The sequence below is a fragment of the Salvelinus alpinus genome, chromosome 25, assembly GCF_045679555.1.
Source record: "Salvelinus alpinus chromosome 25, SLU_Salpinus.1, whole genome shotgun sequence".
NCBI classification, from domain to species: Eukaryota; Metazoa; Chordata; class Actinopteri; order Salmoniformes; family Salmonidae; genus Salvelinus; species Salvelinus alpinus.
The window spans coordinates 20,590,136-20,605,110 of record NC_092110.1 but is presented as its reverse complement, the minus strand read 5'-3'; the positions used below and the strand labels follow the sequence as shown (position 1 = coordinate 20,605,110).

Here is a 14,975-nt window from a genome sequence, read left to right as displayed (position 1 = left end):
TTTTGGTCGAATAAGCTCCTACATATTTTGCTGTGTGACCTGACATTTTATTTTGGGAGCACCAGTGCGACCAGGACAAAAATTACCCTGATAATGACTGTTGTAATGATAGGTTTCACTGTGCAGTTGTTTCTGAGTGCATTAAGAGACAAAAGTGAGCACAGATTTGTTCAATCCAAAGCCTACATGTAAAGAATATAAAAAAATATTAAAGAATGTATCAGTGACTTGTATTTCTTGCAACTTTCTGAAGACGTAACGGCATGGGAATGCCTGTGTCTACCACTTTGTGTAGCCAGTTAGCGATGCCGAAACAGTCATTTATAAAGGCTTTAACATAAAACTTTCGATATTAAATGGAAGCAGCCTTACCTGGCAGAATGATATGATATAATGATGACTTGTATCAATCGGATGCTATTTTTTTTTTTTTCAAACTCTGCTATTGAGCATGCAGTACAGAAACACCGCCAACCAAACACCAGTCTCTTGAGTTCAATTGAAATTCCCTAGACCTCAAAAGTGGTCTCCTGATATGGTTAAAATGGTTGTGCAATTCAAATGACATATTCTCTACAGATCACTTAATTGGAGTGCCAGAATGAACTCTTTAACAATTCAAAGTATGAGGCTACAAGTCTATACAGATGCTTGTGGCATAATAAAACCCAATCAAAAAGTTTTACTTCAGACTTAGAACATCCAATTTTACGTATTTTTCTTTTTGTAAGTGTAATTTTGAGAGTGAAAATCTGAAAAAAGAACTGGTGGAAATTCGAAATCGGTAAAAACAAAACCGAGAAAATGTTTTTATGTGGCTTTTGGTGTTATTATGGTGACTACATGTATTGGCTGGTAGATTTTATTTATCTACCTGCCACAGTGGCTGGTGGACCAAAAAGTTAGTTTTTAGGCCTTGTTCATAAATCATGTCGCTGGTCATTCCAAAACCAGTATTTGTTTACACCTTGTTCAGTCATGTTACCTCATTAGCTAGCTAGCTAACAACCTGGTTACTTTATCAGTATATCTAAACATTTGGAGGCAAAGAAAGAAGCGAAAAGGGATAGCTTCTTTATAAGATCAATGATCATAGCAATGAATGAATGACTGATCACTTGCATGTCATCACTCACAAACTTGACGACCTTAAAGAGACAGTTTAGAATTTTCGATGTAATGCGCTTCAATAGATTGTGCAACAGCACTATGTAGAAACCTAATATTACACAAATGACTGTAATTATCAACATTTTAGCTTTTTATAATAAACAAATGTCTTTACCGGGTTAAACATTGGTTTCTAGAGCACAACATGTAGCAAGTAGCAAGAATTCATATACCCCCAATATGCTACATCTCAATCAATTCAAAAATATATATATCTTCTGGTGCTCCTAGATTTTAAATTTTACGTGATTTTTTTATTTATTTAGAGCACTGCCTACGTCCTTCATTCTCACAGGCATACTCACAGACCAACTTGGAGGATTGACCTTTTTATTTCACTTTTGCTTTCTGATATACCTGTAGATAATAAACCTTTAAAACTAGAACACATACCCATGTTGGACTCTGCATCCAGGACATTAATCCGAAAGTCTAATTGGTCCATGTTGTCCTGCACTAGCCAAGCACAGTAGTGTGTGGACAATCTGTGTATTCACCGATGCGTCACACCACAAAGGCAAATCAAGCTTTTCCAGAAATAGGACTTAGGCTATTCTTGGCATCAGAGAAGATACCTATCATAGGTAACATAGCTATTTGCTCATTGGGAGTGTATAAGCCAATGAGAATCGGTGTGTACTACAGTATGTAAATTAGGATAGGGTAAGAAATTGTACATGAGAATTGTAATGTAACAACAATGGCCTAGGCTACTTTCTTTCACATTATGTGGTTGCATTAACTGTCTTAATATGGCCCTGTAGTAACAGTCAACTTCTCCTTTACAACACCTAGTTTCGTTCATCTGTGTGGCTATTGCTTAATAAAAAAGTTCAATGCTAGGTCCTTGCAATTAGGGCTGGCAGTTTTGATCAGTCGTGGAAATAAAAGTGCTGAAAACAAATTTACTGCATATTTAAAAAGATAAGAGAACAAGCTATGAAGGAAACATACTGGAGTGTTGGTGCAGGTACATTCAACTGGCACAAACATTATATTGCGATATTGTGATCTTGACGACGATACTATATAACGTCAAAAATAATATCCCCATCACTATTAACAACATTCATGAAACGTAGTTGCTCCTTGCTGAAAGAAGCAACAAACAAGTTTTCAACGCAGCAGCAACACACATAGAAATATAATGAATATAACAGGCTTGGAACTAACTTTGGCAATTTCACTGGAGAGGATATGGGTACCTGATGCAATAATGTCCATGGTAATGTAGACTGTTCATTCAAATTATGTTAACTGATGTGTGGCACATATTGAAGGGTAAAATTCCTGCTTTTACTTCCTGCTTTGCTCCTATGGATACACTCGCAAAGGCCGCCAGTCACAGCCCTACATCAGTATCTTCTACAGCCAGTGTCTGAAATCACTCTTAATCCATGGCAGACGCATTGCACTCACCGATAGACCACTTCTCATTTAGGCGCCTTTCAGCAAGGCTGTGCACGAGTTGGATCTCGTAGTCCTGGTCGCGGCTCCCCCTAGAGGCCTGGAGAACCTTGACGCCTGTGGACAGCTTGATGTAGTCTTCGTAGTAGTATCCCCACGCAGCAAGAGAGAGCTGCAACTGGCTGTCAAACTGGGCTAGATCATCCAGAGTCATACAACCCAAGGTCTTCAGTCTTCAGTTGGACCACAGTGCAATATGATCAAACACAGAGAAAAAACAGTCATTTGTATTCATTCACCTCTAGCATGGCCACAGTCTCAAACAGGATAATACACAGACTGAACAAGAAGAACCTGACTTTAAAGCTGGGTTGTAGTCTGTTATTGCTTTAAATATTGTGTACTTTATCATGCATGCAAGGCAAATATTGGTCTATCACCCTGTTCTGCACTGTACCACAGTAACCTTAACATGATCTACTAGGTTACATTTACATTAAACATTTAAGGGGCAATCTGCAGTTCTAACAATAACAAAGTGACATTCACCCACTGATTTGGTAAATAATAATAATAATTACATTTGTAAAGCGCTTTTCATTATCCAGGAATAATCTCAAAGTGCATAAAATAACTATTTAAATAGAAAAACAGTTAAAAAAAACTAAATAAATATAAACTCAACATGCAACAATTTCAATGATTTTACTGAGTTACAGTTCATATAAGGAAATCAGTCAATTGAAATACATTTATTAGCCCCATATCTAAGGATTTCACATGACTGGGCAGGGGCGCAGCCATGGGTGGGCCTGGGAGGACATAGCAGGAAGAGAATGGGTCCTAGCACCGACCCTTGTGGGACACCACAGGTTATGGTGGACTCCACTGATCTTGCCTCACCAAGGGTGACGTACTGCTTGTGGTTAGAGATGTAGGAGGTAAACCATAGAGAATGGCACCAAAGGGGATGGCTGCAGTTTTACGGGCTCCTGACCAATTGTGCTATTTTTTATTATTTTTTGCAGTTTTCTTCTTTTTTGTACATAATTATTCTGCCATCGTTTATTATGACCGAAAAGAACTTCTGGACATCAGAACTGCGATTACTCACCTCAAACTGGACTAGGATTTTTTCATTAATGAGTCGGACACAAAGGATATACTGCTCCTCCTGGACCAGGCCCAAATCCCTGTCATTCGTATGAAGAAGAGACGCTGTTACAAAGGTTGAAGAGCCAGATGCCTGGCAAGACAGCGCTGGCAAGTGGATAATCCGCATTTACCCTCCGTTTTACTGCTAAACGTGTAATCACTGGAGAATAAATTGGATGAGCTCCGTAAGATCAGGAGGGGTGGTGTGTGTCTCTTTGATAACAACAGCTGCTACGCAATCTCGTAATATTAAGGAAGTCTCATGGTTTTGCTCGCCTGAATTAGAGTGTCTCATAATAAGCTATAGACCCCACTATTTACCAAGAGAGTTTTCATCTATATTCTTCATAGTTGGCACTAAGACAGCACTCAGCGAGCTGTATAAGGCCATAAGCAAACAAGAAAATGCTTATCCATAGGCTGCTTATCCAAAAACTCAAACAGGAAGTAGCAGTGACGTGGTCAATACGGAAGTGGTCTGATGAAGCGGATGCTAAGCTACTGTTTCTGGAATACGTTCCGGGATTCATCCAATGGCATTGAAGAGTATACCACATCAGTCACTGGCTTCATTAATAAGTGTATCGACCACGTTGTCCACACAGTGACAGTACCGGTATCCCTTGTATATAGCCTCATTATTGCTATTTATTGTGTTACAATTTTTCCTTTAGTTCAGCAAACTTTTTAAAAAACTCTGCACTGTTGGTTAACCTCTACGCGATTGGTATCCCCCCATATCCCCCCCATGGGACGGTTGAGCTAACGTGCACTAATGTGATTAACATGACGTTGTAAGTAACAAGAACATTTCCCAGGACATAGACATGTTTTATATGGGGAGAAAGCTTAAATTATTGTTAATCTAACTGCACTGTCCAATTTACAGTAGCTATTACAGTGAAAAAATACCATGCTATTGTTTGAGGAGAGTGCACAACAACAAAAAACATTTATCACGGCAACTGGTTTGATACATTCACCTCTGAAGATAAATAACGTACTTACATTCAGCAATCTTGCTCTGATTTGTCATCCTGAGGGTCCCAGAGTTAAAATGTAGCATAGTTTTATAAAATAAAATCTATTTTTATATTAAAATGTAGGAACTGGGTTCTACAGTTTGAACCCCTGCTATGTCTGCCCCCTTGCTTCAGGTCCTGAGCTACAGGCAGTTAGATTTGGGTATATAATTTTTGGCGAAAATTTTAAAAAAGGGTCCGATCCTTAATTAAGGGCTTGTAAATAAGCTTTTCCCTGTTGTATTCGGCGAATTGATTAGAGTTTAGGGCAGTCCCACAGATGGCAGTGTGCTCTCTGAGGCGCTGCAGTAGAATGTGTGATCTACTGTGTCGAAAGCAGTACTAAGGTCTAAAAGAAGGAGGGTGGTGTTGATTTTAGCCTTAAAGAACTCAGAAAATCTGTTGCATTGTTCAGTAGTTGCTGTGGGAGGGCCAGAGTCTGTAGGATGGAGAAGACGACTGATGGTGGAAAACAAAGTCTTACGATTTCCTCGGTCGTTGTCAGAGTAGAAGGTGGAGTGGGCTGCTTTTAATGCTTTTAAATAACAAGCCTGGTAGTCTTTATAGACCAGTAGATTGACAATTAGGCCAGCACATCTCCACAGAGGCTCTCGCTTGTGGCCATGGGTCTCCATGCTAAGCAGCTCCTCTGTGAACCGTTGGAAGGATATTTGGAAGGATACTTTTTCAAGGGAAAGGCTGTTTAAGGTGTTCCTTAGAGTGCTGTTATACAGGTCAACCATCTATCTCATCAGGGATATCAGACTCATGACAGTCAGCTTGTAGGGCAGGGCAAACAGACTCCTGAAAGACGGACGTGTCAAGGGACTTGTTTTTTAATTTAATAGTGTGCTTATGGCAGAGCTGAAGTGCAGGAGTACTCAGAGACATTGTAATGGCCCTATGGCCAGATACACCGATCTCATGCACATCCAGGTCTGAGGTAGGGACTTCTCCAGTGATGAAGTCTAAATAGTGTTAATTGCTGAAGGATGGGGCTGGAGAAATGTAGCTACTCTCAAATTCATAGACAGAGCTATGGATGCAAGGACTGACCATCCATGAGATTATAGTTTTAACCATGTTTTGAGGCTATACAGTGTTTCTTTACAATTACTTTGTTTGAAAACAAAAGAGTAAAACAAGTTTATATTTTGGGTTCTGATGGGGTAAGAAAATTGCCCATTAGGGATTTATTTATAAGTTACAGTGGCAAGAAAAAGTATGTGAACCCTTTGGAATTACCTGTATTTCTGCATAAATTGGTCATCAAATTTGATCTGATCTTCATCTAAGTCACAACAATAGACAAACATAGTGTGCTTAAACTAATAACACACAAATTACTGTATTTTTATTGTCTATATTCAAATCAAAGTGTATTTGTCACGTGCGCTGAATACAACAGGTGTAGACCTTACAGTGAAATGCTTACTTAATACATCACTTAAACATTCACAGTGTAAGTTGGGAAAAGTATGTGAAACCCTAGGCTAATGACTTCTCTAAAAGCTAATTGGAGTCAGGAGTCAGCTAACCTGGAGTCCAATCAATGAGACAAGATTGGAGATGTTGGTTAGAGCTGCCTTGACCTATAAAAAACACTCACAAAATGTGAGTTTGCTATTCACAAGAAGCATTACCTGATGTGAACCATGCCTCGAACAAAATAGATCTCAGAAGACCTAAGATGAAGAATTGTTGTCTTGCATGAAGCTGGGAAGCGTTACAAAAGTATCTCTAAAAGCCTTGATGTTCAGCAGTCCACGATAAGACAAATTGTCTATAAATGGAGAAAGTCCAGCACTGTTGCTACTAGTGTCTGTCCTGCAAAGATGACTGCAAGAGCACAGCGCAATGCTCAATGAGGTTAAGAAGTGTCAGCTAAAGAAATCTCTGGAACATGCTAACATCTCTGTTGACGAGTATACGTCATCTAAAACACTAAACAAGAATGGTGTTCATGGGAGGACACCATGGAAAAAGCCACTGCTGTCCAAAAAAACATTTATTTACTTTACCTTTATTTAACTAGGCAAGTCAGTTAAGAACAAATTCTTATTTTCAATGACGACCTAGGAACAGTGGGTTAACTGCCTTGTTCAGGGGCAGAACGACAGATTTTTACCTTGTCAACTCAGGGATTCGATCTTGCAACCTTTCGGTTACTAGTCCAACGCTCTAACCACTATGCTACCTGCCGCCCCATTGCTGCACGTCTGAAGTTTGCAAAAGTGCACCTGGATGTTCCACAGCACTACTGGCAAAATATTCTGTAGGCAGATGAAACTACAGTTGAGTTGTTTGGAAGGAACACACAACACTATGTGTGGAGATAAAATGGCACAGCACACCAACATCAAAACCTCATCCCAACTGTAAAGTATGGTGGAGGGAGCATCGTGGTTTGGGGCTGCTTTGCTGCCTCAGGGCCTGGACAGCTTGCTATCAGACGTAAAAATGAATTCCGAAGTTTATCAAGACATTTTGCAGGAGAATGTTAGGCTATCTGTCCACCAATTGAAGCTCAACAGAAGTTAGGTGATGCAACAGGACAACGACCCAAAACGCAGAAGTAAATCAACAACAGAATGACTTCAACAGAAGAAAATACGCCTTCTGGAGTGGCCCAGTCAGAGTCCTGGCCTCAACCTGATTTAAAATCCAGTGGCAGGACCTCTAGCGGTTCACACCAGACATCCTAAGAATATTGCTGAACTGAAACAGTTTTGTAAAAAGGAATGGTCCAAAATTCCTCCTGACCATTGTGCAGGTCTGATCCGCAACTACAGAAAACGTTTGGTTGAGGTTGTTGCTGCCAAAGGAGGGTTGACCAGTTATTAAATCACATACTTTCCCCACCCTGCACTGTGACTGTTTACACGGTGTGTTCAACGAAGTCATGAAAACGTAGAATTGTTTGTGTGTTAGTAGTTTCAGCAGACTGTGTTTGTCTATTGTTGTGACCTAGATGAAGATCAGATAACATTTTATGACCAATTTATGCAGAAATCCAGTTATTTCCAAAGGGTTCACATACTTCTTCTTGCCACTGTATATTCTTCAATAATCAAATGAGTATGTATGTATGTAGCTCTCGCAGATTGCCCCTTTAAGGTTTATATAAACATTAAAGTAAAATAGTGTGGTATGTATTGAGTCATGATGAAATGGCTTCCTCCACTGACAGATGTATAAAATTGTATATGGGTAATGTACTCAAGGAACCAAAGCTTCCCATAGTTGACAGCTGCTGTAGCCACAAGAAACAAAGTATAGTAACCACTATAACCCAGCTGCTCATGTTCACAATTACTTTAGGTAGGGAGTGAGTGTCACTGCTCAGACAGAGGTGAACTCATACTGTACTACAGTAATATGCAGAGGAGGTCAAGTTAACAATCCCATTTGTATGACTACCCCATGGATCACAATGAAATATCTGAATGTGATGCAACTGAAAACCGATATTTATTCAAACATTAGACAGAAAAAAGGGTCTGCTACTCCGTCCACTGAGAGCTACCCCCATATCCGCAGCATTGCATAACATCTACCATATTGTGTGTGTAACAGCACCTTAAAGCGGCATTCAGCAGTTGAAACAATAACAAAGCGGACTCCCCGCACCGTTTCGGTAAAAAGCTGAAGGATGGGGCTGGAGAAATGGACGCAATGACTGACCATCCATGAGATCACAATTTTTAAACATATTGAGGCTTTATAGTGTTTGTTTACACTTACTAATTTACAAACATTGGAGTAAAACAAGCTTATATTATGGGTTCTGATGGGGTACCACAGTTGAATCTAGCTCATGAGGCAATTATAAGTTATATTTTCAAGAATAAATGGGTACATATAATACATTTATAAGTCAAAAAAATGCTTTAGCAACTGTGGATTGCCTCTTTAAGTGACCCTCTGAAACATGGTTTCCCAAACTTGGTCCTAGGGCCCAACCCTTAGGTGCACGTTTTGGTTTTTGCCCTCGCACTACACAGCTGATTCAAATAACCAACTCATCATCAAGCTTTGATTATTTAAATCAGCTGTGTAGTGATAGGGCAAAAACTAAAACGTGCACCCAGGGGGGGGCCCGGGACCGAGTTTGGGAAACGCTGCTCGGAAACACTGCAGCCACTGAGCTTAATGTCACCAAGTGCAGCCAGCCATGAATGGGGATGCTGCTCCCAAGTGGACAAAAAAGCACATATCTTCTAAGGCTGTTATTCTATCTCTCAGAGAAAGAGAGAAAGTGAAAGAGGGACCTCACAGTGTTTCACAAAATGACTGAATTCAGTAAGATGTTAGTGCACTAACTGTAAGTCGCTCTGGATAAGAGCATCTGCTAAATGACTCAAATGGAAAAAAAGTAGTGCAGAATCGTTTAGTAATGTTAATTGTGTTTATGTGATGCGTTTGAATCTGCCCATGACAGGTGAGAGGTAGGTAGTACTATGCTGGTAATAATTAGTTGTATGCTTGTGTAGTGGCACTGACAACATGGTGGTGGTATGCTTACGTATGATAGTAGTGCTCAAGGCTCTGAGAGCAGAGCCACTCCTGGAAGGCAAAGTCTCTCAGCAGCTGGATGTGAGCCTCTGCGATGTCCCTCCAGCGCCGCTTCTCTCTCACCACGTACTCCAGACGAGTCAGAATACTCAGGCTCAGCTCCTCCAGAGTCTGCACATCTACACACACAGGCACAGACAGACACAGACAAATCAGCCAGAGCAGAGAAGGATCTAGTCTATAGCCTGCCTTATCATTAATAAATTCACCTCAACATCACCAGATTGAGGCCAAGATAAGAATATACTCCTACCTGCAAACAGACAGGCCCTAAATCACTGAAACCACAACATCATGAACTTTGGGAAATTACACTAACCTAAAACCTCTTCAACGGCAGAGGATGAGCTAAATCATTTCACCCATTGGCTGAACATTCAAAAAAATATCCTTTGAACTGTGTAGGCTTTTGTACAAACTCCAATGGATGAGTAAATTCAAAGATATTCAATTTCCCTTGTTGTAAAATAACTGGGATGCTGTGAATCAACTACAGAGTAAATCAATGAAGATGTTACTGTGTTCGGTTGCAATCACATTAGCCTCTGGCTCCTTTACATCAGCAATAGTTCAGAGATGCTAAACTGCCACTGTTCCATGTCATTCATAAACACTGGATCAAATCAAGTTGCTGATATTTTGTCAACTGACCTTCAAATAAGTGTTTGTAATCGGAGAGACTGTGGCCTTGAATCCATTCTTCAATCTGACTTTCTTTGCCTTTCTTCCAGCACACTTCCCAGAAGAAGATCCACGAGACTGAGCAGAAGAGGAAAGTCAGCAAAAAGCGGAGGTCCATCAGACCATCTTCAGCTCTGACTCAGACTCTTCTGCTCCCCACAAAGGCTGGGCCAGGTCCAAAATACTGCACGATAAAATAAAGTCGCAAATTATGTCCATTCTCCAGCTTCTTCACTGGTAGAGCTATAGCGACAACAACATCACAGGTTTAAGTCAGGCAGCTCATGAAAGGTAAGTCTAAACAATGACTAAGACAATTAAAAAGTTGTGCCCATGCTCATCTAGCAACTCAGGTGCTTTCATTATGCAGTAGCAGCATAGCCGAGAAGGCATGCATGAATGTTAATGTCTCACACTGGAGGAGTGTTGAATGATGGGATAGGACATGTAATCCAGATGACATATGCATGAACTGGCAAGGTTCGTAAAATGTCTCATTACTTTTATCTCATAATCTAAACTAAAGACCACCAAAGTCCACAGCGACAAAAACATAAAATAAATGCATTGGCAACACCCATAGACATAGATTGTCTACAAAAACAACATCCCCACAAGATGCATATTTGTTACAGCACCCCTAATGATTGGTGTACAAAATTCCCCACCCATTTCCAGACTCCCCACCAACCACCAGTCACCCCCACTTCCTGCAGGGGCGTTATTTCCTTCCCCCACACATTTTAAGTAGGCACACCGGTACCTAATCAGTGTTGAGGTCAGGATAAAGATGAGTCTGTGACAGTAGGAGTGAAGTATTTGGAAAAAGTGCACCCTTGCTTTTTGGCTGATCCATTTGTGGTTTCAAGGTGGATGCTGTGTAGTCAGTGAGAGTAACCAGAAGTGGTCTTGTGATAATTGTTTGTGTTTCTGCTGGTCAGAGGGAGCAGGCGCTCCGCATTAAATGAATGTGGGTAAGAGATTTGTTTTGCTCTCAAGAAAAAGAGTGATTACTGGGATAGCAGTAAATGTAAAAGTTGACTAACTGAAGGGGAAGATTCCGGTGTTTGTGATGCTCGTTGTTTGGTGTGACGCAGACAGGGTGGCGTGAATGGTGAAACAGAAGAGTCGTTGTCTGTTCTTTTGAGTTTTGTTGTTGAGTCTTTGCCCGACAAAGTGATGTTAGGATATGTAAGTTAAACTGTACGAGCTTTTGTGCCGAATACATTACGTTGTTGCAGGTGTCAAGCTTATGGGCATGTGGCAGCAGTGTAGGAGGAAGGTTCCTAGGTGTGCAGAAGGGCATGAGACGAAGGACTGTGTAGTATTGGGGAAAGTAGTGGTATGTGTTAATTAAAGGGGTGCCCATGGGGCTGGGATCAGAAATGTCCCGTGCGAGAGGCAGGTTGAGGTTTCCAGGGTTAGAGTAGTGCAGAAGTTGTCATATGCTGCTGCAGTGAAGAAAGTAGAGGAAGATGGGTCAAGGGGCAGGGATCCTGAGTGGAGTGGTGTCAGTAGTAGATCTGAGGTTGGGGTGGCAGCTGCAGAGAGGTATTTGGGTGTGCGAGACTTGACATCAGAAGAGTTACATGGTGTGTTAAGTGATGGTGTCCCATCCTTTCAAGTTGTTGGCCTGAAGTAGGACTAAATATATTTAAATAGTGGAGTAGGGTGGTGTTGTTTAAAAAAAATGAGTGTAGTGAATTATATATATTTTTTCAAGCAAAGTATATGGGAGTTGTACTCCAGTCTAGTAGGTGACAGTAACGCAGTAATTTATTATATGCCAACCACCCTTAAACCTCATTGAAGAAGTAATCAATGTTGATACCTCATGGACTGGTAGTGTGATGTGTTTGGAAGATGTGTTATGTGCTAATATATTCCTTTCACCTGGATGAGTTACTAAGTTTGTCCTCTTTCCTTTTGGTGTTGACTTCCTTGGTCAGTGTGATTTGTTAGATTTTGTTTGACCACAGCCTTTGTTAGCTTGCCATAGACATTATACTAACGTTATATTTTCACACAGTTCTTTGTATACATCTGTGGTGTTAAGTTATTACTCCTATGTGTTGTACTGATGTAGCAAATTGCTTATTTGATTCCCAGAAACCATCCAACTGTCATCGTAATTTAATAAAAGCTCAAAAGGTTACCCTCTTTGTGTTCTTGCAGACACACCCATTTGCATTGCCTCCCACACATCCCTTAGTTTCTTTTACCTATTTTTCATGGTGCCGAAACCTGGGTTGGTAACGCAATGGGGGAGGGGGCTACCAGCTACCAACCAGCTAAGCTTTACCAGGCCCCGGGCCAGCTACCAGTCCAGCCTTGCCAGGCCCCCTACACCTACCTTGAGCCGGCGGCCAGCTATCCCCAGCCAAGATGGGAGAGATACCAGTTGCAGGTGGTTCTACAAAAAACATAAATTCAGAACAATATTAAATCAAGTTTTTGTGTACAGAGTAAGATCTTCCTATTGCATGCGTGTAGATCTTTGTTTTGGTCGCACGGTCTAAGGCACTGCATCTCAGTGCTATAGGTGTCACCACAGACCCTGGTTCGATTCCAGGCTGTATCACAACAGGGCATGATTGGGAGTCCCATAGAGCAGCACACAATTGGCCCAGCGTCGTCCGGGGTAGGCCATCATTGTAAATAAGAATTTGTTCTTAACTGACTTAAATAAATAAAAAATATGACATTGTCTGGGGTACAATCTGTAGCTTGATGTTGACCACCACCTCAAGCTCAACCTCGACAAGATGGAGCTCCTCTTCCTCCCGGGGAAGGCCTGCCCGCTCAAAACTTCTCCATCACAATTGACAACTCCACTGTGTCCCTGTAGCAGAGTGCAAAGAACCTTGGCGTGACCCTGGACAACACCATCGTTCTCTGCACACATCAAAGCAGGAACTCGCTCCTGCAGCTTCATGCTCTATAACATCCGTAGAGTACAACCCTACCTCACACAGGAAGCGGCTTGAAGAAGCGGCGCAGGTACTAATCCAGGCACTTATCTTCCGTCTGGACTTGTGCAACTCACTGTTGGCTGGGCTACCCGCTTGTGCCATCAAACCCCTGCCATTTATCTAGAACGCTGCAGCCCGCCAGGTGTTCAACTGTCTCAAGTTCTTCCATGTCACCCCGCTCCTCCGCATACTACACTGGCTTCCAGTCGACGCTCGCATCCACAAGACCATAGCACTTGCTTATGGAGCAGCAAGAGGAATTGCCCTTCTCGAAATTCAGGTTATGCTCAAACCCTACACCCCAACATGAGTACTCTGTTCTGCCACCTCTGGTCTCTTGGCCCTCCCACCCCAACAGGAGGGCAGCTCAACTCAGACCAGTCCAAGCTCTTCTCCGTCCTGGCACCCCAATGATGGAACAAGCTTCCCCCTGAAGCTAGGACAGCAGAGTCCCTGCCCATCTTCTGAAACCCTATCTCTTCAGAGCATCTTAAATAATGCCACAGCACCCCCTCCTTTTTGCCTTTTGTGAACTATACTGAACAAAAATATAAAAGCAAAAATGTCTACGATTTTACCGAGTTAGTTCTTATAAGGAAATAAGGAAATTTAAATAAATACATTAGGCCGTAATCTACTGAACTGGAACAGGCTGTCAATCCAGAGCATTCCAAACATGCTGAATTGGTGACATGTCTGGTGAGTATGCAGGCCATGGAAGAACTGGGAAATGTTCAGCTTCCAGGAATTGTGTACAGATCCTTGAGGCATGGGGCTGTGTATTATGCTGAAACATGAGGTGAGGGCGGCGGACGAATGGCATGACAATGGGCCTCAGGATCTCGTCCCGGTATCTGTGTATTCAAATTGCCATAGATTAAAATCAAATCAAATGTATTTAAAAAATGCCTGCCCACACCATAACCCCAAAGCCACCATTGAGCACTCTGTTCACAATGTTGACATCGGCAAACCGCTCGCCCAAACAACGCCATACACGTGGTCTGCAGTTTTGAGGCCGGTTGGGCATACTGCCAAATGCTCTAAAATTACATTGGAGGCAGCTTATGGTAGAGAAATAAACATGAAATTCTATGGCAACAGATCTGGTGGAAATTCCTGCAGTCAGCATGCCAATTGCACACTCCCTCAACTTTACATCTGTGGCATTGTGTTGTGACAAAACTGCATATTTTAGTGGCCTTTTCTGTCCACAGCACAAGGTGCACCTGTGTAATGATAATGCTGTTTAATCAGCTTTTTGATATGCCACACCAGTCAGGTGGATGGATTATGCTGGCAAAGAAGAAATGCTCACTAACAGGGATATAAACTAATTTTTGTAAAACATTTGCGATAAGCCTTTTGTGCATATGGAACATTTCTGGGATCTTTTATTTCAGCTCATGAAACTTGGGACCAACACTTTGTTGCGTTTTATATTTTTGTTCAGTGTAACACTTGCTCTTGATCCCCCCCTTACTAGCTCTGACTTTGCTGATAGCTAGTTTATTGAGGAAAATGTACTGTGACATGTGGTTGTCCCACCTATCTACCTTACCATGAATACATTAAATCACTCTGGATAAGAGCGTCTGCTAAATCTAATCAAATTTGATTTGTCACGTGCCGAATAGAACAGGTGTAGACTTTACAGTGAAATGCTTACTTACAAGCCCTTAACCAACAATGCCGTTTTAAGAAAAATCCCTAAAAAAATAAGAAATAAAAGCAACAAATAATTAAAGAGCATCAGTAAAATATAAATAGCGAGGCTATATACATGGGGTACCGTTACAGATTCAATGTGCGGGGGCACTGGTTAGTCGAGGAAATTGAGGTTACATGTAGGTAGAGTTATTAAAGTGACTATGCACAGATAACAGAGTAGCAGCAGCGTAAAAGGGGGGGGGGGGGGGGCAATGCAAATGGTCTGGGTAGCATTTTGATTAGATGTTCTGGAGTCTTATGACTTGGGGGTAGAAGCTGTTTA

The 14,975-nt window shown here is 41.5% G+C and overlaps 1 protein-coding gene across 10 annotated transcripts in view; it reads right to left on the bottom strand.

Moving 5' to 3' along the window:
• LOC139553598 (apoptosis-resistant E3 ubiquitin protein ligase 1-like) overlaps nucleotides 1–14,975 on the bottom strand; it is a 31,340-nt gene that overhangs the window by 15,004 nt on the left and 1,361 nt on the right. For 2 of the 10 annotated variants that reach the window (XM_071366102.1, XM_071366104.1), the window contains exons 2-5: nucleotides 12,364–12,423; nucleotides 9,981–10,194; nucleotides 9,280–9,448; nucleotides 2,590–2,810 (exon numbers count right to left, since the gene is read on the bottom strand). In XM_071366102.1, coding sequence (XP_071222203.1) covers nucleotides 2,590–2,810; nucleotides 9,280–9,448; nucleotides 9,981–10,128 — 538 coding nt within the window. In that variant the 5' untranslated portion in view covers nucleotides 10,129–10,194; nucleotides 12,364–12,423. Of the gene's footprint in view, nucleotides 1–1,563; nucleotides 2,811–3,691; nucleotides 3,771–9,279; nucleotides 9,449–9,980; nucleotides 10,195–12,363; nucleotides 14,877–14,975 lie in introns of those variants that run through there. The other 8 variants (XM_071366106.1, XM_071366107.1, XM_071366108.1 and 5 more) reach the window with 7 other exon arrangements.